At 33.0% G+C, this 24715-nt stretch overlaps 1 protein-coding gene across 2 annotated transcripts; it reads left to right on the top strand.

Annotated features, from left to right (window-relative positions):
• The first annotated feature begins 374 nt into the window (after positions 1–374).
• Positions 375–24595, top strand: LOC306861003 (F-box/LRR-repeat protein 5-like). 2 transcript variants are annotated; one of them, XM_079403049.1, is made up of 11 exons: positions 375–492; positions 2606–2821; positions 4918–5013; positions 7542–7725; positions 10930–11106; positions 12692–12817; positions 12902–13050; positions 15811–15893; positions 16751–17464; positions 18707–18855; positions 23513–24595. In XM_079403049.1, exons 1-11 carry the CDS (start codon positions 409–411, stop codon positions 23587–23589), a joined length of 2055 nt encoding a protein of 684 aa, XP_079259175.1. In that variant the 5' UTR covers positions 375–408; the 3' UTR covers positions 23590–24595. The 2 variants fall into 2 exon arrangements, with proteins under 2 accessions (XP_079259175.1, XP_079259174.1); XM_079403048.1 differs by having other exon boundaries at positions 383–492; positions 12692–13050; positions 23513–24507.
• The last annotated feature ends 120 nt before the right edge of the window (positions 24596–24715 follow it).

Raw genomic sequence — 24715 nt, 5'->3', positions numbered from 1 at the left:
ACACATTCATGAATGTATTTAAGAAAAAGTTGTTTATATTTAAAAATTAAAATTAATATGTATTTAATTTACTATGTAAATTATATGAATATAAATATGTACATGGAAATATTTTCAAAATATATACTGTATGCGCGTGTATTTATATATACATAAATATATACACATATTATGTAAACATACTTGTCTAGATTAGTCGCGATTAATCGTTATAATTGTCTGAGGATGTTTATTTTAATATTACATATATTTTGTTTATTACATTTTATTTTGTTTATGCTGTTGTTGTTCTGTGTGGTGGGATTTAATTTATTTGGGTTTCTTCTGTATTTGTCATTAGTTTGTTTTAAGAGGATCTGGCCTCCCGCGCGCCGCTCAGTCCGCGGTGGAGCTGATGGAGGCGCGATCATGGCTCCGTTTCCCGACGAGGTGGATGTTTTTACCGGGCCTCACTGGCGCATGAAGCAGCTGGTGGGGCTCTACAGCGAGAAGGTTCGTGTCTGATCCGTTTCATGTGTTGTTTTACCCACAGAGGGAGTTTTTAAGTCGTTTTATGGTGTGTTTGAGGAGCGCTAATGTTAGCAAGACGGCTAATAAACAGACATCAGAGTTTAATGTAAACATCTGATAACCGTCTGATCTCAAATCAGCACGAACACTTTATTTAATCTTTATTTTTTTCATATATTATGCACATTTTATCCCATTCATATCCATAGACAGAGGCTATGAGAGTTTAATAACAATGTCTGATCTCAGATCTGTACAAAACACGTTATGAAATGCAACAGAAACATCAAAAATAATCATAACTTGCATTTAATGTGAATTTCGGAATCAGAAATCTTTAAAAACACGTAATTTGTATTGAGTAATAATAATATAAACACTCAAACTCCTCCTAACCCACGTGACATATGGAAATACGCAGTGTTTTATTGTGTAATATATTGAAAACAGTTTTTTTGATTGATTTATTGTGTTACTAACACAATATAAACTCCTATATGCCTTGTAATCTGTGTGTTAATAAATTACACAGATGTGAATTATGCCACATGCAGTGTGTCTGACCAACAATCATTTCATTTCTAGATTGAAACCCTTTAAATGTACTTTATGCATTGCAGATATGACATTAAACTGAAATGAGATGTAAAAGTGTCATGCAGTGACCTGCTTTAATATAAACGGCTTTAGTCTGATTCAGTCTGATTATGTTAATTACTCTAAACAGGTTTTAATGGATTTTAGTGGGTGTGTAGCTTTAAAATCTGGACTGGTGTTTGGGTTTGGACATCACACACTCTGATTATGTAAGGTGTGTGTGTGTGTGTTTGCTGTGTCAGTAGGTTTGTTGTGTTTAGTGCATCCACACACACTCATATCTTATGAACTCTTGTAACGTATGACACAGATTCAGCTTTATATAAGACTAATGCTCCTCTGATAGGAGTTAGTAATTGCATCTAAAGCAGAGATTTTCAATCGTTTCGATGCTACAGATCCATAAATATGATCATCCTCGTTTGAGGGACCGCCATCCTACAAACACAGCTATATATTTTCATGACTAAAATATTTCGTTTCTAATATATACTTACTTTCTTACTTTTGTCATTTAGCAGACGCTTTTGTCCAAAGCGACTTACAAATAAGAAAAAGTAACTAAAACTAAAAGTTACAACTCTATAAATACTATATACCCACATATTTAAGAAAATAAAGAAATTAAATAAAATTGACACATGCATATAACAACATTTCTGTAATAAACCTATAAATGAAAATACTAAAATAAAAAGCGATACTTGTATATATTATATATATTTTTTTATCCAATTGACTACAGTACTCTACTGTTAGTGTACTATGTATTCCATTTTTATTTATTTATTTTTAATTCGTTGATTTTATTTATTTTTTTATTTGAGTCAAGTTTTTAATATTTGTGTTTATTTTAATATTTTTTGTATTTAGATCTTTAGTTATTTCCATGTTTGTTTTAATCAAATTTTTATTTTTTTAATTTTCTTATTATTTTTTATTTAACTTTTTATCATTTTTTTAGTTAGCTAGATTATATTTATTATGATTAATTATCCTTTTTTATTTATTTTAAACGTTTTCAATAGTTTATTTGTCATTTTAATTATTTTATTTTTTTTAGATTATTATTTTTTTAATTATTTATTTTAATCAATTTTAAAATTTATTTATTTTAATCTTATTATTTTTAGTTATTTAATTTACTTATTTGTTTTAAGTTTATTTTAATTGTTCAGTTAGATTTATTGTTTTATTATTTATCTATTTTCATTTGTTTATTTTAATATTTTATCAATCCTTTTTTATTTATTTGAATAATTTTGTCATTTTTTCCTTTGTCATACATAAAATCTCAATATTATAACCTCAGAATGGCCAAAATCCCTCTGATTTATAGGCCTGAGTGACTGATATATCAGTCTATCTCTGCTGTATACAAACCTGTATCCAGTCAGTAACTGGATCATCTTTTATATGAAACCGATGAGAGAGATGTTCTGGATTATTATTATTGTGTCATATTTCATTGCTGTGTTTTGTGTGTTTCCGTCCACAGCTGTCCAACACCAACTTCTCCAACAACAGGGACTTCCGCTCGTTTCTGCAGTCGCTCCTGGCCACGTTTAAGGAGTTCAAGATGCACGAGCAGATCGAGAACGAGTGCATCATGGAGCTGCTGCAGGAGCGCAGTCAGACCGTGTATCATGTGCACGCCGACAACAAGCTCTCCGAGATGCTGTCGCTCTTCGAGAAGGGGCTGCGCAGCGTCAAGGTGTGTGTGTGTCTCATGCCACAGCAGAAATGACACTCTGATAATGACACACTGAGAATTACTGATATGCTGTTGTGGACATTCAGTGGTCAGACCGAACGACCGCTAACCCTGACCTGACACAGACCTTGTTTATGCACTTATTGTTTATGTGACCCTGGACCACAAAACCAGTCATAAGAGTACATTTTTGGAATAAATAATATTTCCATTGATGTATGGTTTGTTATGATAGGACAATATTTGGCTGAGATACAACTATTAGAAAATCTGGAATCTGAGGGAGCAAAAAAATCTAAATATTGAGAAAATCACCTTTAAAGTTGTTCAAATGAAGTTCTTAGCAATGCATATTACTAATCAAATTAAGTTTTTATATATTTACAGTAGTACATTTACTAAATATCTTCATGGAACATGATCTTAATATCCTAATGATTTTGGCATAAAAGAGAAATGTATAATTTTGACCCATACGATGTATTGTTGGCTATTGCTACAAATATAGCTGTGCTACTGATGACTGCTTATGTGCTGCAGAGTCACTAGTTAAATAAAGCTAAATCCATGATAATAATAATAAAAAAAGTGGTTACTTGGAATAGAATAAAGTATAAAAAAACTTATTGTATGTCAACTATTTGGCAAGGCAACAATTCTCATTGTCATTTAGTTTTTGGTGTACTAAAATAAACTAAAACTGAAATAAAGACAGACATATTTAGAAAATATATTTTTGTCATTTGTTTATCTTAATATTTTTTTTATTTAGGTAGTTAAATTTTATTTTTATTGATCTATTTTTATGTATATTTTGGTCAAGGTTATTGTTTTTTTATGTAATATTAAATGTTTTAAATTTATTTTAGTCATTTTTAAAATGTATTTTAATCTATTTATTCAGTTTGTTAGTTTCTCATTTTAGTTTAGTTTAACCTGGTGTACTAAAATGACAAACTTAAAAAGTATGTATAAAGAAAACATAGATGTATGTTAAAAAAATTAAATAAAACAAATTGGTAATTTTTTAAATAATTTTTTATTTAGTTAGATTTTATTTTTTAATTATTCATTTTATTTGTTTGTTATAATCATCTAGTCATTTAGTCTTTTTAATCTATTTATCCAATTAGTTATATTTAATGTTTTATTCTTTATTTTCATCTTATTTTTTATCTTTTTTGTATTTATTTTCCTATATATTACATATTTAAACAATTTAGCCAAATATTTATTTATTTAGTTAGGATTTAATTTTATTTTCTCTTTTTATTTGTTGGTTTTTATCAAGCTTTTTATTGATTTAATGCATGTTTCTAATTTAATTTAGTAATTTTTTTTATCTATTCATTCAGTTAGTTAGATTTTTTTAATTCTTTATGCATGTTAATCTTATTTTTATTTTACTATATAACCATTTTAAAAAAGTAACAAAAATGTTAAAACCAACAACAAAAATACTCAAACTTAAAATACATTTTAAAATAAAATTTGAGAAAAACAATTAGATTAAATATATAAATAATAAAAAAAGTAAGGTTCAGCAGCAGCAAAAACAGCCGTTTATTTGTAATGGCCTGAGGAAAGCTGAAAAAAAGGCAATGGATAAACTTTTTAAATAATTATAAGAAGCTATATTATGTATATTTTAAGCGGGCGTCAAGATAAAATACTACTATTTTATATGACCCTCTATTTAAGTATTACTGCCGTACAGAATCATCCAAAAGGTTTTTGTCTTCGATGACCAAGTCCATTTGGACATGTCAGGCCAAACTTGCCAAATTTTGGTAATTTTCCACTTGATTATTTACAGGGCATTGGGAAATCCTGCTCCGAGTTACTGTCCGGAAATGGAAAGAATGACGATATTGAGTGTCTGTAAACAGCAGGCTTCTAGTAACTGCAGTTACGAAATCAATTCTCATCAGCTTATCGAAGCGGTTCATCTGCACACTGTGTTTCTCGATGGGTTTTGACTCTGTTATCGGTCTGTGTTTGAGTGTGAATCCTCATCAGTCGTGATGGGGGTCGTCTGAGGTAAATGTGCTCACGCTGGTTTATGATGAAATGACTGGTTAATTGATGTGTTTCAGAGCGAGTACGAGCAGCTGAATTACGCGCAGCAGCTGAAGGAGAGACTGGAGGCCTTCACTCAGGACTTCCTTCCTCATATGAAGGAGGAAGAGGAGGTGAGACTCGTGGCGTCACACTCATATTACATCAGACCAAAACAACAGCACCAGCAGACCTGCTTTCATTAATATTAGTGTTTACAAATTTACACACAGTGGTGTGAAAAAGTGTTGGCCCCCTTCCTGATTTTTTTTTTTTTTTGCATGTTTATCACACTTTAATGTTTCAGATCATCAAACAAATTAAAAAATTAATCAAGGATAACACAAGTAAACACAACATGCAGTTTTTAAATGAAGGCTTTTTCTTATGAAGGGAAAACAAAATCCAAACCCACATGGCCCTGTGTGAAAAAGTGTAAATTCAGGAACAAATGAGAAAGAAAGTAATTGAGATCTATCAGTCTGGAAAAGGTTATAAAGCCATTTCTAAAGCTTTGGGACTCCATCGAACCACAGTGAGTGCCGTTATTCACAAATGGAGAAAACATGGAACAGTGGTGAACCTTCCCAGGAGTGTCCGGCCGACCAAATTACCCCAAGAGCGCAGCGACGACTCGTCCAAGAGGTCACAGGAGACCCCACAACAACATCTAAAGAACTGCAGGCCTCACTTGCCTCAGTTAAGGTCAGTGTTCATGACTCCAGCATAAGAAAGAGACTGGGCAAAAATGGCCTGCATGGCAGAGATCCAAGACGAAAACCACTGCTGAGCAAAAATAACATAAAGGCTTGTCTCAGTTTTGCCAGAAAACATCTTGATGATCCCCAAGACTTTTGGGAAAATACTCTGTGGACTGACAAGACAAAAGTTGCACTTTTTGGACTGTGTGTGTCCCATTACATCTGGCGTAAAAGTAACACAGCATTTCAGAAAAAGAACATCATAGCAACAGTAAAATATGGTGGTGGTAGTGTGATGGTCTGGGGCTGTTTTGCTGCTTCAGGACCTGGAAGACATGCTGTGATAAATGGCACCATGAATTCAGCTGTCTACCAAAAAATCCTGAAGGACAATGTCCGGCCATCTGTTCGTGACCTCAAGCTGAAGCGAACTTGGGTTCTGCAGCAGGACAATGATCCAAAACACACCAGCAAATCCACCTCTGAATGGCTGAAGAAAAACAAAATGAAGACTTTGGAGTGGCCTAGTCAAAGTCCTGACCTGAATCCTATTGAGATGCTGTGGCACGACCTTAAAAAGGCGGTTCATGCTCAAACCCTCCAATGTGGCTGAATTACAGCAATTCTGCCAAGATGAGTGGCCAAAATTCCTCCACAGCGCTGTAACAGACTCATTGCAAGTTATCACAAACGCTTGATTGCAGTTGTTGCTGCTAAGGGTGGTCCAACCAGTTATTAGGTTTAGGGGGCAAGCACTTTTTCACACCACTGTACAAAACACAAAATACATGTCTGAATTACATCAGATGCTATTAAAATGGTTAGGATTACTTTAAGGTGTACCATACAATTCCCTGTGTTTTGTTTTATTTGTTTTTTTTATTTTATTTTAATAATACTAATATTTAAAAATACTACATACTTTATAGGCATATCATACGATTTTGTAAGCTCATTCCCTGTGATTTTATTTTAAGTATCAATTATTAATTAAACTTTCAGCCAAAATAAAATAAATATTAGTGCGGTCAAACGGTTAATTGCGATTAATTGCATCCAAAATAAAAGTTTTTGTTAACAAAATGTGTGTGTACTGTGTGTATTTATTATGAATATATAAATACACAGAGATGCATCTATGTATTTAAGAAAAAAATTGTTTATATATTAAATATATTTATATATAATATAATTATTTGAACATAAATACATGTAAATATTTTCAAAATATAGACACTGTATAATAAATATACAGAACACACACACATTATGTAAACAACGCATTTTATTTTGGATGCAATTAATTGTTTGACAGCACTATTTGTATATAATACCAGAGAGAAGTCTTATAGTTTTATTGTTTTAATTTTTATTTCTAAAATATACAACAACTTTCCAAAGGTTGGGGTCTGCAACATATTTAAAAAAAAAATAATTAATTTAAAAAAAAAGTCTCTTCTGCTCACCGAGGCTGCTTTTATTTGATTGAAAATACATTAAAAATTATGAAATATTAGAATTTAAAACGGTTGTTTTCTATGTGAATATCTGTTAAACTGTAATTTATTTCTGTGATCAAAGCTGTATTTTCAGCATCATTACTCCAGTCTTCAGTGTCACATGATCTTCAGAAATCATTCTAATATACTGATTTACTGCTCAACAAACATTTCTGATTATTATTGATGTTGAACACAGTCATTTTGTAGAAACCGTGATGCATTGTATGTTTCAGGATTCACAGATGAATAGAAAGTTCAGAAGAACAGCATTTATTTGAAATAGAAATCTTTTGTAACATTAGAAAGATACAATTTACTTTAACTGTGCAGTGGCCCCCTAGATCTGGTCACTCCTGTAGCTCAGAGTGCTTTCTCTAATCACATGTGCATGCGCTGTGGATGTTCAGTGAGCTGTGTATCAGTCAGTGGTGTGGCTGATGTTTCTGCGCCTCTCCTCAGGTGTATCAGCCCATGCTGATGGAGTACTTCACGTACGAGGAGCTGAAGGCCATCAAGCGGCAGGTGATGCTGCAGCACTCGTGGAGCTCCGCAGCAGACGTGCTCAAGGGCCTGAGCCTCTGGAGTCACGCCGAGGAGCTGCACAAGGCCTTCAAATACTCCGACCACGAGAAGACCGGCGACGGTGAGAGTCAGCGGAGGAGCCAACCGCACACACATCAGTCACAACACCACACCATTCATCCACAGGGAAACTCCAGCAAATTAGTCCCAATGTTGGAAACATTTTCTGGGACCAGATTGTTTATAGAATAGATCACTGCAGGATGACACACAAGTTTTTAATATTAGGGGAAGATCCTCCAACATCGACTCCCTTTACCCATTAAGCATGTTTTATTAGACTGTGCAGGTTTTAACTCTTTATAACAACTTATTTTATTCAGTTAACTCTTTTGAACAGATTTTTAACACAGTTAAGCCAAAATACTGTTTTGGAGTTTTTAGAAAAAATTAATTATAAAAACATGACATAATTCAGCCATAATATTTCTCATCATGAAAATAGCCACAGAAGCTGGAATGGCATTAAACACAACAAACATCCACAAAAGGGTTTAGATTCTACAAATAAAGTAATTAAGTATAGCCATAAATATTAGTATTGTACGTTTACTGTATTATAATAATTGTAATAACAGTTCTACTGTATAATAATAATAATAATTGTTATATTTTCTATAGACTTATAGTAAATTGTTTTAGTGTTTAGTAATTATTTTGTTTATTTTTATAGTGATATTTCTTATTTTGTTGAATGTATGAAACAATAATTTTTATAATAATATTATTATTATTATTATCAGTATGACAATTTTGTTTATAGTTATATCGATATATGATCCAAATGTTTTGGGCCCTTATGCTCTACAAACAAGCCCAGCAAACCTTATTAATTTTGATCTCAATTATGTTCATTTACTAGTTTTAGATTATTTATTTAAATATATATTAAATATGATCTCATTTATATTGCATTTATTTATTAATTTTTCAGTTTAATTATATTTAATTCAGATAAATGCATGTTTCCAAAAGCAGTGATAAAATAAAATCGTGATTTTCAATATTGACAGGAATAATCATAATTATGATTAATTTAGTTTAGTTTTATCTTGTTTTTTTTCTGCAGACGATATATATCACACACCCCTAGTTACAACACTCATTCACACTTATTCTCTTGATAATGCATTCACATGTAATCTCACAGTGCTAGGCCTAAGTTACTTCATTTGTATCTAATTTCGAATGAGCAGAAATCTGTAAGAAATGAAGCGATCTGTAGGTAAAATAACTGATGAAAACGTACTGTTCTTTTCATCAGAAACACAACTGGCACTGATATATAATGCTATATTTATAATGCTGATTTCAGCTCGTCATGTGGTAGGAAAAAAGTTTGCATGCTTCCAATAAGCCACTTTGAAACTCTCCTATTACTTTATTTAGTTTATTTTATTATCCTCTATTCTTTTAATATACGTTATGAATAGGACTGTTATATTTCAAATATACTGAAATACTTTATACGCGGAGCGGCGTGTCTGATAACAGTGAGCGAGGAGCAGAGCTGGAGCGAAGTGATTATTAAATGTAGTAAACTGATGCCTCGTTCTGTTTATGATGAACTGTACTGACACTATGTTGCAACTGTTGCTTACGCATCAAGTGTAGACAGACTTTTAGCGCGGCATGACAACTGGTGTAGACGTGGTCAGACAGTGTCTGCTCTATTACAAATCATTTATATTTTAAAAAAATACCTAAACGGCGGCATTACAAGATGGAAATATAGACTAGAGATATTTACACTTGCTCTGTTCTACGTCCATGACACTGACTCACTGCGGAGTTGCCAGTTTTAATCTTAACAGCTCTTGATGCTGAATTTGCACATGGATGGTTAGATAATAGATACATGATGGGCTAGTATAGAAAAAAATAACTTGGGGTCTTCCCTCATATTAAGGTAATCCTGTTTATTTTTATTTATTTTTTTAATCATCTTGTCCTAGTTACAAATTTGACTGGTAAATGATAAAGAATGAGAGCCCCTTTTGTATTGCATTGCATATCAGGCATGACAGATTGATAAAAAGACATGCTATTTATGACTGGATGTAACTTTTGATACTTCGTGGTAAAAGTGGCTCTCCGGTTGACTTTGCCCTATCAGTGCGGCTCCCATGAAAAACATAGTGAGGACCACTGCTTTACAATATTAATTTAAATATATATTATATCTATAAAATATATAATATTTATTATTCTTTGATTTAGTAATCTCATTTATTTTTTTATTTGTTTTTCAGTTGAGTTATATTTAAAGTGATCAAGTAAATGCATGTTTCCTAAAGCAATGATTAAATAAAATTATGATTTCAATATTGACAAGAATAATCACAATTATGATTTTTTACCATAATTGAGCAATAAGACTAGAAACATAATAAAGAAAAATATTACATGCCACTTTTTTGCCCCCTTCTGAGTTTAAAAAAGTTTTATTTTTGATGAAATATTAAATATTATTTGATTAAACAAGTTAAGTTTTCCTTTAGAATAATGCAAATATTATTATAATGGATTTTTTTTTTTATCAGATAACCTTTTTTCCCCAAATCGAGCAGCCCTAAGACATATTTCTGTGTAAATATATGTGACCCTGGAGCTCAAAACCAGTCTTCAGTCGCTGGGGTATATCTGTAGCAATAGCCAACAATACACTGTATGGGTCAAAATTATACATTTCTCTTTTATGACAAAAATCATTAGGATATTAAGTAAATATCATGTTCCATGAAGTTATTTAGTAAATTTCCTACCATAAATATATTAAAACTTAATTTTTGATTAGTAATATGCATTGCTAAGAACTTAATTTGGACAACTTTAAAGGTGATTTTCTCAATATTTAGATTTTTTTGCACCCTCAGATTCCAGATTTTCAAATAGTTGTATTTCAGCCAAATATTGTCCTATCATAACAAACCATACATCAATGGAAAGATTATTTATTGATGTTGTATAAATCTCCGTTTCCAAAAATTGACCCTTAAGACTGCTTTTGTGCTCCAGGGTCACATTTAGTTGAAAATAATATAGGACGGATTAGATTTGTTCCGTCATGTTTTAGGCTGTGATATTATTGATTGGATGTTTGATTCCTCACTCACATGCTCTGGGTTGCGTCAGCTTAAGAGGAGGAGCCAGCCACTGATTTCTCAACATGTTTCCACGCTGAAGTAAACCTGAAGTTCCCCACTCTAACTGTAAATCATGTGAGCTGTGATGTGTAAGCTGTGCCGCGGCTTGTCTTTCTCAGAGCGGGGCAGCGAGCGCGTGTGTGTCTCGGCACTGCCACAGGAGCTGCTGCTGCGGATCTTCAGGTTTCTGGGGCCCGAGGATCTGTGCCGCTGTGGACAGGTGTGCAGCGTCTGGACTCAGGTGGCTAAGACCGGGTCTCTGTGGAGGCACCTGTACCCCGTCCGCTGGGCTAGAGGTGCGTTACATCCATGTCTGCTTTATTATTGAACATCAGTAAGTGCAGAGAAACCTGGGGTTATAAAAGAGCCACATTGAAACCGACATGAAAGTTGGGACCAACTTTACTTTTATATTGTGAAAAAAAAAAAAAAAAAAAAGAAAAGCGTAGGGGTTTGATTTAGTCCATTGGTGTTGATTGTGAAAAGTGAGAGTTGCGCACTTCACGATGAGAGCCTCTTATTCAACCAGAGTATTGCAACATATTTGATCTAATTATTTTTAGCCAATTTATTTTTATTTATTATTTTATATATTTATTTAAATGTGTATATATATATTCAAATATGATATTATTTCTAATATTTTTTTTTTTTTGTGTTTCAATTGAATTATATTTAACGGTCAAGGATATCCACTATTAAAAAGACAGTAAAAAAAAAAAAAAGTTAAATCGTTTTATGAAGCTTTCAGTGAGTAATTATATTAAATTATAAATATTACAAATTCAAAAATATATTATAATAATTTTATTCTATGAATTATTAAGTTATAAATCCACTCTTAAAAAGACAAGTTAATTTTTTTAAAGCTCAATAGATGCATGATGCTTTCAAAGTCAGTGAGTAATTATATTAAATTATGAATATTGTAAATTATAAATATTGTATTCATATAATTATATAAAATTATATTTATGTATTCTATTTTATTTGTTAAACTCTAAATTCTATTATATTTCTTAAAGGATTTTATGTAGTTATTGTCATTTTGTAAGAACTTTAATTGTATATTCTATTATGTTTTGTATTATTTATTATTTTTGGTATTCTTTGTTTATTCTATTATTTTATTCGTTTTGCCATGAATATAGCATTAAAGTATTTAGTAAAAAAAAAGAAAATTGTAATTGATTTTCTCAATATTGACCAAAATAATATTCAAGCCATATTTGACCAGCGCTGTCACAGATAGGTCATTCACAGAAGGACCAGTAACAACATCATAAAAATAAATGGGGTCAATTTTGAATTCATTTGAACATATTTATTTTATTATTTATTAAAAACATATTTTATTCTATTTCTTTTTATTTTTTATAAAACTTTACTTTAATAAAAACAGTTGTATACTGTTAATGTTTTTAATAATTTTTTTAATTTAGTTTATTTTTTATTTTTTTATGAAAAACATTTGTGTACTGCATTAGTAAATTATTTATTTTTTTAAATAAATGGTTTTATTATTTTCATTATAGTATTGTACTGCATTAGTGAATTAGTTTTATAATTTTTTATTTTATTTTATAATACTATAAAACTTTAGTTTATTAAAAACAGTTGTATTCTGTTATTGAATTATTTTTATAATTATAATTTATTAATTACTTTTTTTTATAATTCTGTATAGTTAATTTATTATTGTTATAATTAATTATACAACTTTAATTAGTTTAAACACTGCATTAATGTCACTAGTTATTTTTCATTTTTAATGCAGTTTAATGTAAAAACAGAAGTTGAGTATATTGCATTGTGGGACACAGTATCCCCACAGTATTGCTGTAATTTGTAAACTGTGTGTGTTTGTGTGTGTGTTTATAGGTGACTATTACTGCGGTCCTCCGGGCGAGTTGGACCTGGAGCCGGATGAGGATTGGGTGAAGAGTCTGCAGGACGAGGGACGAACCTATCAGGAGTGGGACGAGGACGCAGACGTGGATGAATCAGGTGAGCCACGCTTCGCAGCTCAAAGCTGCCCTTCCCATGATCCTGCGGGCCGTGGCTCAGCCGTATGTTGTGCTGTGTGTTCAGAGGCGGCGTCGGAGGAGTCTCCAGCCATCAGTGCGGTTCAGAGAGAGAAGAGGCTGCTGAACGGGATCGTCCAGAACCTGCTGCCTGCTGTCGGTCCATCTGTGCGCTCGCTTAGTCTGGCCTACAGCTCGGCCGTCTCCAGCAAGATGGTGCGTACGTCTGCAATGATTGTACGGTAGTAAAGTAGACATAACTTAAACGTGTGCAAAAAAGCAGTCATTTAAGATTTATGTGTGGGCTTATTGGTTTAAATAGCTTAAAAGAGCTGTCCGCATTTTACTTTCATGAATGAGGCCTAATGTTTTACTTTTTTTTTTTTTTTTAATTGTTAAATTATTATATAATTGTTTTAAAAAGGTATAATATGTGAGCTATAATCTAACCTAATATAGTAATGATGATATTTGATTATATTTTTGTAAGATAACTTTGACTATCAAGCATATTTACTACTAGTCTGACCTTCTAAATGTTATTCTTTTTTTTTTTTTTTTTACATTTAATTAATAGATGTTGTTTTTTTTTATTCCCAAAAAAGGTTTCATTTGGGAACTACAATCTAATCTAATCATTATTATATTATTCTATATTATTCAGAATATAAATTATATAATTATATTACTATATTGTTATTATTATATTATATGTCTATGAAATATAGTTATTATATAAAACTTTTGAAAGATAACTTTGACTACTAAGTAGGGATGTAACGGTATGAAAATTTCTAATCACGATTATAGTGACCAAAATTATCACGGTTATCAGTATTATCACGGTATTGTTAAAATGTGCTGGAGATGTTCAAAAAGTACCGAAACATAAATCACTTCACCAAGTTTTATACTTAAATCAACAAACAGCAATTAAAATGACTTTTTGTTTGCATAATCACTAAAACAATAACATTACCAATGAAGTCTGGATTTTAAATGACAATTTGACTGACACCAGTTTAATAGCATGTTCAAATAAATAATGTAAATGTTCAAATAAAGCTTTGAAAAAGTTGAACAAAGGTAGACCACACATTTCAGCCTTTAAAGAAAAGGGTTAAATTAAAATGATAATTAATAAATGATTATATGTATTTTATCTGCTCCATAAATAATTCTATATAGCATATCTGAATTGTTTAAATGTACATAAGTTTGTTTTTCATCAACCGGTTAAAATTTACAGCAGGTCATGCAAATTTGGTCATTTTTTTGGCCAGACAGAAACTGCACACAGACTGAATGTAAATAAGTGTCTGTAAATCCAGTCTCTGACAGCAGGTGGCGCTTTATACGGAAAAGCTGAATTACAGCTGATTCCCGTGAACTCCGCGAACACTTCCTTTAGGTATTACATGGAGCGAAGATGAGAACAAAATGCCATCAAATCGTTTCTGAAGACAGTCCGAACCTTCAGAGGTACATTCATATAATTAATTCATTGATATATTAATTTGTATAATTCCCTTAGCACTCTTTTAAAACCTCCCAGTTTTTCCGCCCTATTTTCACTCAGAACGAAACTACTCTGCTGCCGTGCGCACGTGAGACTGTTACTGAAAACTCTGCTTTATGCTGGACAGTATTTATTTATCGCGAGTTGTTTAAATCACGGTAATCGAATACGGTTTTAATGATAATTAAAATATGAAACGGTAATACTAACCGCGGGGAATTTTATCATGATTTATCGTCAAACCGGTAATCGTTACATCCCTACTACTAAGCATATTGTCCTGCTTTTATTATTACATTTTTTTATTACCAAAATGAATTAATGCTTTTAAAAAAGGTTTAATCTGGGAATGCAATGCAATATAATATAACATAGTATAATATAATATTTTATTTTCTACGGTATTAGATATTATATTATATTGTTTATGAAATGTAGTTATTATATTGTATTTTTGTCAAATAACTTTGACTGACTAATTAAGCATATTTTCCTGGTCTGTACAGTTATGTTAGTAATATGTTATTCATTTATTATTATTATTAAATGCAATTAATTCTACTTATGTTTATATATTGTATATTATATATCATTATACTATATGAATATTATATTTCTATCAAATATAGTTATTATTCTTCAGTAAATTATTTAAAGTTGTTCTTATTAGGGATGCAACGATACCATTTTTTCAGAACCGATCCGATCCCGAAAATTCTGAGTATCTGCCGATACCGATCCAGTCGGATACCAACGCGGTTTTTTTTTTCGATGCACAATTTCTATGCTTCTGTGTGTTGACCTGATCGTCACTCTTTTGTGTGTTAAACACAATCTACTACGTTTTTCATTAAAATTAAGTTATCTATAACAAATGAAAAAAAATATAATCATAATCTATGACAAAAAATTGAAATTGATGCGTAGTGTATTAAATCTGTGCATTAGTTTATTGATCCTTTTCTTTTAACAGTTTTAAGCCTCAGTAACTGCGCTCTTGAAGAGAGTTTGACTGTAGTAACCGAACGTGACACGCAGTTTCAACGCTGAACGGAGGATGACAGACAGACGCGGCGGAGAGAATGGTTTACCTGAACTTGAATTTAACAACTTAAATATTCATCTGTACCTCAGATTAAACTTTGGAACAGCTTCAGAACACTTGAAATATAGTGCACGAAAATTTGATGGTGCTTTATAATGTTTTTGTGCCTTTCGTGGGGCTCATCAATAACACAATAGTATACGCACATATCGCTCTCGTCTGACCGATACCCGATCCGCAGAAAATGACCATATCGGCACCGATACTGAGTATCGGATCGATGCATCCCTAGTTCTTATCATTTGAATATAAATGTAATTGTTTATTGTATTTTTTTAAAATAATGTATTTCTTGAGGATGTTATTCCATTTAAATAAATAAGTAAATAAATACCCTGATTTCTCCTTCCAGGTGCGACAGATCCTCAGTTTGTGCCCAAACCTGACTCACCTGGATCTCACGCAGACTGACGTCTCCGACTCTGCCTTTGACAGGTTGGCTCTTCATCTGATTTGTTTTTCCAAACCACACTCATCTGGGTATTTGTTGTAATGGCGCGTTGATTTTATGGAACCCATTTGCAGTATTTTGTAATTTAATTATAAAATAAATGTAATTGTAATCAGTTACAGTTACTGAGAAAAGAATGTGTAATTAAATTACAGTTATGAAAATGTTAACGATTACAAAGGGGGTAACATCTGACGTTTTTTTCACCCACACACTTGCGTACAGATTTAATTGACTACTTTCATAAATTGCATCGACTGCTTTAAAATCTGAGACACCAATGTTTAGGAGACAGAATAGGATGCATGCTTATTCAATAACTGTTTTATTTCCTATTTGGGTTTATTTATATGCTTTATTTTTTTAATATTAAGATTTTGCAAGACATTGTTAGATGCCAGTGTTTCCTATCACAGCTATGCAAAGATTTGATTTCAAAAAGAGTATCGTATCTCTTAAACTAGTTCTTATGATTTGAAATCTGTATTTAACCTCAAAGTAAAAAGAGGTGCTAAAATCTGATTTATGAGGGCTGTGCTTTAAAATTAAATTATTATAATCTCAATTCAAGTGATGAAGGATTTTGAAAGTCTGACAGTAATCAGTGTTGAGTTCTACTGTAAGGTTAACCCTGCCTGCTTTAAATGTCTGAAAATGATTAACAGTTGAAAACAATGGAAATTTAGAAAAGTAATTAAATGTAATCAGTTAAATTACTTTAATAAAGTAATTGAAATAGTTACACTACGTGTTACATTTTAAATAGGGTAACCTTCCCAACACTGCCCATTTGCAATCGAGAATATTACAACTTTCCGATTTTTTTATTTTTTTTTCCCAGCTGGGCGGAGTTTGGGGTGTGTCGTACTCTGGAGCAGCTGGATCTCTCAGGATGCGACAAAATCACGGACCGCACACTAAAGATCCTGTCGCTGGGATTGGGTGACTTAACATCGTCCTGCCCGGATCGCGGAGCCAAGCTGCTGAAAGCCCCGCCCTCTCCCATCAAATTCCAGGACGAATGTTCCCTCCCACCAATGGGGCGCAGCTGCCAGGATCTCATTTTCAAGCGGAGACCCGGTGGGCGTGGCTCCGGCTGTGGCCCTGCCCACGTCTGGGTTCTCGACCCGGCCAAACTCGCCGACATCGAGGATGCGGCCGATTGGAGCAGACAAGGGGGCATGTCTGCACAGGAAAGTGGGCGTGGCTGCATTTTAGAGCCGCAGGGAGGCGGCAGCTCATGCTGCTGTAGGAGGAGCCGGAGGCGGAGCTTCAGGACTGGTATAAGCTCCTCCCACTGGCATTACGGCTCTATGGGCGAGGCCCTGTGTGGTCACTCCACCTGCTGCACCTCTGACATGGCGCTCTGGACTGTGAGAGAAGCGCACTGTGACCTCCAGGCCACCGGGGGCAGTGTTGAGTTTCGGACTAAATGCTCGTTTGAGGGTGAATCTTGCCCCGAGCATCACAACAGGACTAACCAATCAGGAGCCTATCGGGCACTCAGGTTCCTCAGCCTGTCTGGATGCTATCAGATCACGGATCTTGGCCTGAGGTACGAAATAAATACTCTCTCGTATGCAATTGGTTCTTATAATGCCACAGTTTCAGTAGTCAGTGGAAATACCTGAGATATTTCATGATTCTTTAAACAAATTAAAGCCTCGGTTTTCTCAATAAATTAATACATGAACAATCTCTAAAATACTCTGTTTTAATGTTAATAGTAAATCCCCTTTGTTTGCCAAAAATAGTTTAATTTTCAATAATTAAGAGATTAATGTTTTATGCCTTCATTTCATAACCAGAAAAAAATTAAATACACAACACAGAATTTCTGAGGAAAAAACATTTCATTAGGCTATTTTAAGAATAATATATATTGAGATATATATTATATATAAGAGAGATATATTGGTATCTATTTTTGTGGATTCTTAATATTTATATATTTATTAATATAATTAAGATTTGTTAATATTTTACCCTTATTTTTATGTTATATATTTTTTTAACTCCGTTTATATTTTAAGCAATTTGGTTGTGTGCTTTTGCATTGTTTTATGAGTTTTTCTTTAAATATTTCTATTTGCATCTACGTTATTTTTATTCGGCTTTAATCATTTTAGTATTTAAACTTATTTCAGATAGCTGTCAAAGCAATATTTCGAACTTTCTTTTTTTTTCTCAAGTTTTTTTGAATAACCGGAATAATAATTAGTTTTTTTTCTTTTAAAGTTTAAGTTATTTCATCTAAAATTTATATTATTTCAGCTTTATTTCAATTAATGAAAACATTTTTTTAAATGGTTTTAGTTTTAGCAAACAATAGCAACATCATTTATTAAACATTGTTTTAGCAATTTGGTAATGCAATTTTATAATTTTTTCTTCAAATAGTTGCATTTATCTTTATTTTTATTTCAGTTTAGTTTTAATCATTTTAGTACATATGCTTGTACTTATTTCAGATTTCTATATAGATTTTTTTCTTCACATTTCATATTTTTTTATTTCATTTTTAATTATATTTTAATTAATAAAAACATTTTTCCAATTGTTTTTGGTAACCGTAACAATGTTGGTTATTAAATAATTAACAGTGAATGGATTACAAGCAGTATGAATAATAAATGAAGTCTTTAAATCATACAAAACATTGATAAAGATGTCATGATGCTTTTGGGCTGTCATGCTACTCTGAAATCTTGACTTTTGTTATTGAAATCGCACACACACACACACACACACACACACACACATCTGGACAGTGTCTGAAGGTCTGTGTGTGTTGCAGGTGTCTGTCTCAGCGTGGAGGACTCCCTCTGCTGGTGCATCTCAATCTCTCCGGCTGTCTGCTCATCACGGGGGCGGGGCTTCAGGAGCTGGTGTCCGTTTGCCCCGCCCTCAACATTGAGCACTTTTACTACTGCGATAACATTAACGGTAACACACACTCACACACAGACACAACGTACTCACACTGACTCATACCAAGAGTCCAGCCATACAATCTCCATGATTAAAGAATGTCCAAGCTGCTGGGTTTCTGACCAGCTAGTGATGAGAAATAATAACACCTTATTTTAAAGACCAAATTCTCACTATTAACTAGTTGCTTATTGGCATGCATACTACTAGCATATTGGCTGTTTATTGGTACTTATAAAGTATATATTAATGCCTTATTCTGCATGACCATATTTTAGATCCTTTAATCCTACTCCATACCTGAACTTAACTACCTTACTAACTATCAATAAGCAGAAAATTAAGTTAATAGCAGAAATAAAAGTTATAGTTAATAGTGAGAACTGGTCCCCAAATTAAAATGTGACCAAATAATGTTTTATTTAAATATTTTATATTTATTTAAAAATACAAAATATATATATATATATATATATATATATATATATATATATATATATATATATATATATATATATATATATATATATATTTATATATTTATTTTATTTATTGGGTTTGATTTAAAAATGATTTATTTTATAAATTATTTATTTAATTAAATATATGTATAAATAATAAATAAATGTAATAAATTTATTTATTTAATAAATAAATGAATAAAAATGTCAAATAAAAATAAATGTTACAATTATTAATCAAAATTAAACACTTTTTGTTTGACTTTTTCAAATAATAAAAAATTTAAATCAAAATATATTTAAAATTTTACTTACTAAAAAATAAAATATTTTGCTATTTTAGTATCTTTGAGATACTATTAATATTAATATAATATTTTCTTTTATATCTTGTTAATTTAAAAAATTTGAGTATATGTGTGTGTATATATATATATATATATATATATACAGGTGCTGGTCATAAAATTAGAATATCATGAAAAGGTTGATTTATTTCAGTAATACCATTCAAAAAGTGAAACTTCTATATTAGATTCATTCATTACACACAGACTGATATATTTCAAATGTTTATTTCCTTTAATTTTGATGATTATACCTGACAACTAATGAAAGTCCCAAATTCAGTATCTCACAAAATTAGAATATCAATTAAGACCAGTGCAAAAAAAATGATTTTTAGAAATGTTGTGCAACTGAAAAGTATGAACATGAAAAGTATGAGCATGTACAGCACTCAATATTTAGTTGGGGCTCCTTTGGCTTGGATTACTGCAGCAATGCGGAGTGGCATGGAGTCGATCAGTCTGTGGCACTGCTCAGGTGTTATGAGAGCCCATGTTGCTCTGATAGTGGCCTTCAGCTCTTCTGAATTGTTGGGTCTGGTGTCTCTCATCTTCCTCTTCACAATACCCCATAGGTTTTCTATGGGGTTAAGGTCAGGCGAGTGTGCTGGCCAATCAAGAACAGGGATACCATGGTCCTTAAACCAGGTACTGGTAGCTTTGGCAGTGTGTGCAGGTGCCAAGTCCTGTTGGAAAATGAAATCTGTATCTCCATAAAGTTGGTCAGCAGCAGGAAGCATGAAGTGCTCTAAAACTTCCTGGTAGACGGCTGCGTTGACCTTGGACCTCAGAAAACACAATGGACCAACACCAGCAGATGACATGGCACCCCAAACCATCAATGACTGTGGAAACTTTACACTGGACCTCAAGCAACGTGGATTATGTGCCTCTCCTCTCTTCCTCCAGACTCTGGGACCTTGATTTCCAAAGGAAATGCAAAATTTACTTTCATCAGAGAACATAACTTTGGACCACTCAGCAGCAGTCCAGTCCAGACGCTTCTGACGCTGTCTCTTGTTCAAGAGTGGCTTGACACAAGGAATGCGACAGCTGAAACCCATGTCTTGCATACGTCTGTGCGTGGTGGTTCTTGAAGCACTGACTCCAGCTGCAGTCCACTCTTTGTGAATCTCCCTCACATTTTTGAATGTTTTTTTTTTCACAATCCTCTCCAGGATGCGGTTATCTTTATTGCTTGTACACTTTTTTCTACCACATCTTGTTCTTCCCTTCTCCCCTCTATTAATGTGCTTGGACACAGAGCTCTGTGAACAGCCAGCCTCTTTAGCAATGACCTTTTGTGTCTTGCCCTCCTTGTGCAAGGTGTCAATGGTCGTCTTTTGGACAACTGTCAAGTCAGCAGTCTTCCCCCATGATTGTGTAGCCTACAGAACTAGACTGAGAGACCATTTAAAGGCTTTTGCAGGCGTTTTGAGTTCATTAGCTGATTAGACTGTGGCACCAGGGGTCTTCAATATTGAACATTTTCACAATATTCTAATTTTGTGAGATACTGAATTTGGGACTTTCATTAGTTGTCAGTTATAATCGTCAAAATTAAAGGAAATAAACATTTGAAATATATCAGTCTGTGTGTAATGAATGAATCTAATATACAAGTTTCACTTTTTGAATGGTATTACTGAAATAAATCAACTTTTTCATGATATTCTAATTTTATGACCAGCACCTGTACAGTGCCCTCCAAGAGTATTAGAACAGTAAGGCCTGTTCCTTTATTTTTGCTGTAGACTGAAAACATGATGAATATGAGATGAGAGATTAACATTTCAGCTTTTATTGACAGGTATTTTCATCTGGATCTGATACACAACTTAGAAGATAGCACCTTTTGTTTGAACCCACCCATTTTTCATGTTACCAAAAGTATTGGAACAGATAGAATTAACAGATTAAAGTGAAAAGACTTAATATTTAGTTGCAAATCCTTTGCTTTCAATAACTTTAAATATCAAGCCTGTGACCCATTAACGTCACCAAACTTTAGCATTCTTCTTTTGTGATGCTTTTCCAGGCTTTCAGCGCAGCCTCTTTCAGTTTTGGGGGGTTACTCCCTTCAGTCTCTTCTTAAGCAGGTAAAAAGCATACTCTACAGGGTTTAAGTGTGGAGATTGACTTGGCCAGTCTAAAACCTTCCACTTCTTGCCCCTGATGAACTCCTGTGTTGTTTTGGCATTATGTTTTGGGTCATTATCTTGCTGCATGATGAAGGATCTCCCAATCAGTTTGGTTGCATCTTTCTGTAAATTGTCAGACAAAATATTTCTGTAGACTTCTGAGTTAATTTAGCTGCTGCCATCATGTGTTACATCATTAATGAAGATTAATGAGCCTGTCCCAGAAGAAGCGATGAAAGCCCAAGCCGTTACATTACTTGTGTGATGTGTACTATAATGTACACCTGTGTACACTGTGTTTCAGATGAGCTTGTATGTTTGGGATCATGAGCAGATCCTTTCTTTCTCCAAACTTTAGCTGGTCCATAAAACCTTGTCCCAGAATTTCTGAGGCTCGTCTCCTATTCTTCTTGCTAATGAGTGGTTTGCATCTTCTGGTGTAGTCTCTGTACTTGTGTTCATGAAGTCTTCTGCGAACAGTAGATTGTGATACCTTCACTCCTGCCCTCTGGAGGTTGTTGCTGATGTCACTAACAGGTGTTTTAGGGTCTTTCTTTACAGCTGTCACAATGTTTCGGTCATCAACTGCAGATGTTTTCCTTGATCTACCCGTTTGAGGTGTAACTTAGTACACCAGTGGTTTCTTTCTTCCTCAGGAGATTAATGGTTGTACTTGCTATTGCCAGTGTTTGTTTGATGGTTTGATTGATTTTTCAGCTTCTCTCAGCTTCACAATTGCTGGTTTTTCACCCATAGACACCTCTCTGGTTCATGTTGGTTACACGTCTAACTAACTATAAATGCAGTCTGCACGGATCTGAAACTGAGCGCAGGCATTCAGTGCTATTTATTGTTTGAATAATCAATTAATAAGACACACCAGGGCAACAAAACACACCTGTCAGTCACATGTTCCAATACTTTTGGTAACATGAAAAATGGGTGGGTTCAAACAAAAGGTGCTAAGTTGTGTATCAGATCCAGATGAAAATACCTGTAAATAAAAGCTGAAATGTTAATCTCTCATCTCATATTCATCTTTTGATGTCAAACCCAAATGTTTACAGTCTACAGCAAAAATAAAGGAATTGGCCTTACTGTCCCAATACTTTTTATATATATATATATATATATATATATATATATATATATATATATATATATATATATATATATATATATATATATATATATATATATATATATATATATATATATATATATATATATATAATTTTTTTTTTTTTGCTTAAAGGTGCTTGGCTGACAAACATTTGTGAATTATTTTTACATGAATGTAATAAATGTATGATGTGGTATATGAAACAGTCTGCTAAATGTAAATGACTGTAATGCACACAATTCTACATCTGAAGTCCAAGTATGACGGCATCTTGGTAAGTAAAGGATGGGTTATGAACTGTGTCTTTATCTGACACAACATGTAGCAGCTCATAGACTACTTGCATTTTATTGATTTAGTTGCGTTTTATTATCTACATTTAGCATGTTTTTTGTTTATTCCTGCTGTCCATGGCCCATTTATGGGTTGCGACCCACCATTCCTCTTGAATACAGCTCTATATGTATGGACTATTTCTCTGATTTTAACACATCTCTTCTGTGGACCCATTTACGCACACTGATCCTTCCAGCACATGAATTGAAAGCTTTGTCTCTTCATTTTGAGCTATTTTAACTTGAATTCTCTGTGGTTCTGCAGGTCCTCATGCTGACAAGGCCAGCGGATGTCAGAATCTGCAGTGCGGCTTCAGGGCTTGCTGTCGATCCGGAGAGTGATGCTGTTTTCTCTGTATTTATCTCTCTTTACCCACTCCACCTCTCGCCTCGTGTCCCTCACTCATCCATGTGCACTTTAATCGGGAAATTGGTTCAAGATGCTCTTCGACGCAATTTGATTTCCCTAAAACCAAAAATGCTTCAAATAAAATGAAATTTGGCATTGTAAACCAATCACCTTAATTGCAATTTCTAAGAGGTATTGTGAAGGAACTGAATGATGTATATTTGTAAATAATTCAACTGTCCACAGTCTCCTTTCCGCTCACATGGGATTCATTTTGAGTGCTTTAAGATGTTATTTCAACATTTGTGTAGGGTTTTTTTTTTTTTTTTTTTTTTAGTATTTCACCCAGGCACATTTAGAGTCTCTAACTACTCCGTCTCAAGCTCAAATCTGACTTTACTGAACCGTTACTTTAGGTTTGATGGTAAAATCACCTGCTTTACTCTGAAAGCACTCTGGACTTAAAAGTTTGTGAATAGGAAAATACTCTTAAGTTAACAGGCCTGAGTTCACAAGCTCATTCAGTTGTAGTTTGTCAAATGATGCAGGTGTTTTGGAAAACAACCAGTTAATAACCAGAAGCTGTATTATTGTGTTTTTATTATAACCTGATGCGGGAATGATTGGATGACCACCGGATTTTATTTGCAGATATTCTCTTCAGCTGCATTGAGCGAAAGATCATCTGTGACTAAATATCTGGCAACCGTGTCAAAGTAGGAGCGTTTTCCCAGACTTAAAGCGTTGGTTGGTTAAAAAAGTGGTTTGTGAACTGTAGTAAGTCCTGGGTATATTATACTCATTAATTCTCCACTCATTCTTCTGATTTTTTTTTTTTTTTTTTTTTTTTAGATGCTGCATGATCTGTTTCTTTTGGGTTCATTAGCTGACCATTAAAAGCACCTTGAGATAATATTTGTCTGTGTTGAAGTCTTTATTGAGCATAAGGGTTGTCAAGCTCCTAAAAGGATGAAACAGAATAAAAGTATTATGCAAGTGTCCGTATGATGTTATATTCCAAGCCATATGGTGCTTTGTATGAGGAAAAGCCTCAAATTTAAGTTTTGTATTTCTGCATATTCAAACTTGGTGGTTTGTGTTTATTTATGAGACCACCAC

This window comes from Barbus barbus (assembly GCF_936440315.1).
Source record: "Barbus barbus genome assembly, chromosome: 41".
Classification (NCBI taxonomy): Eukaryota; Metazoa; Chordata; class Actinopteri; order Cypriniformes; family Cyprinidae; genus Barbus; species Barbus barbus.
This window is presented reverse-complemented; position numbering and strand designations above follow the sequence as displayed.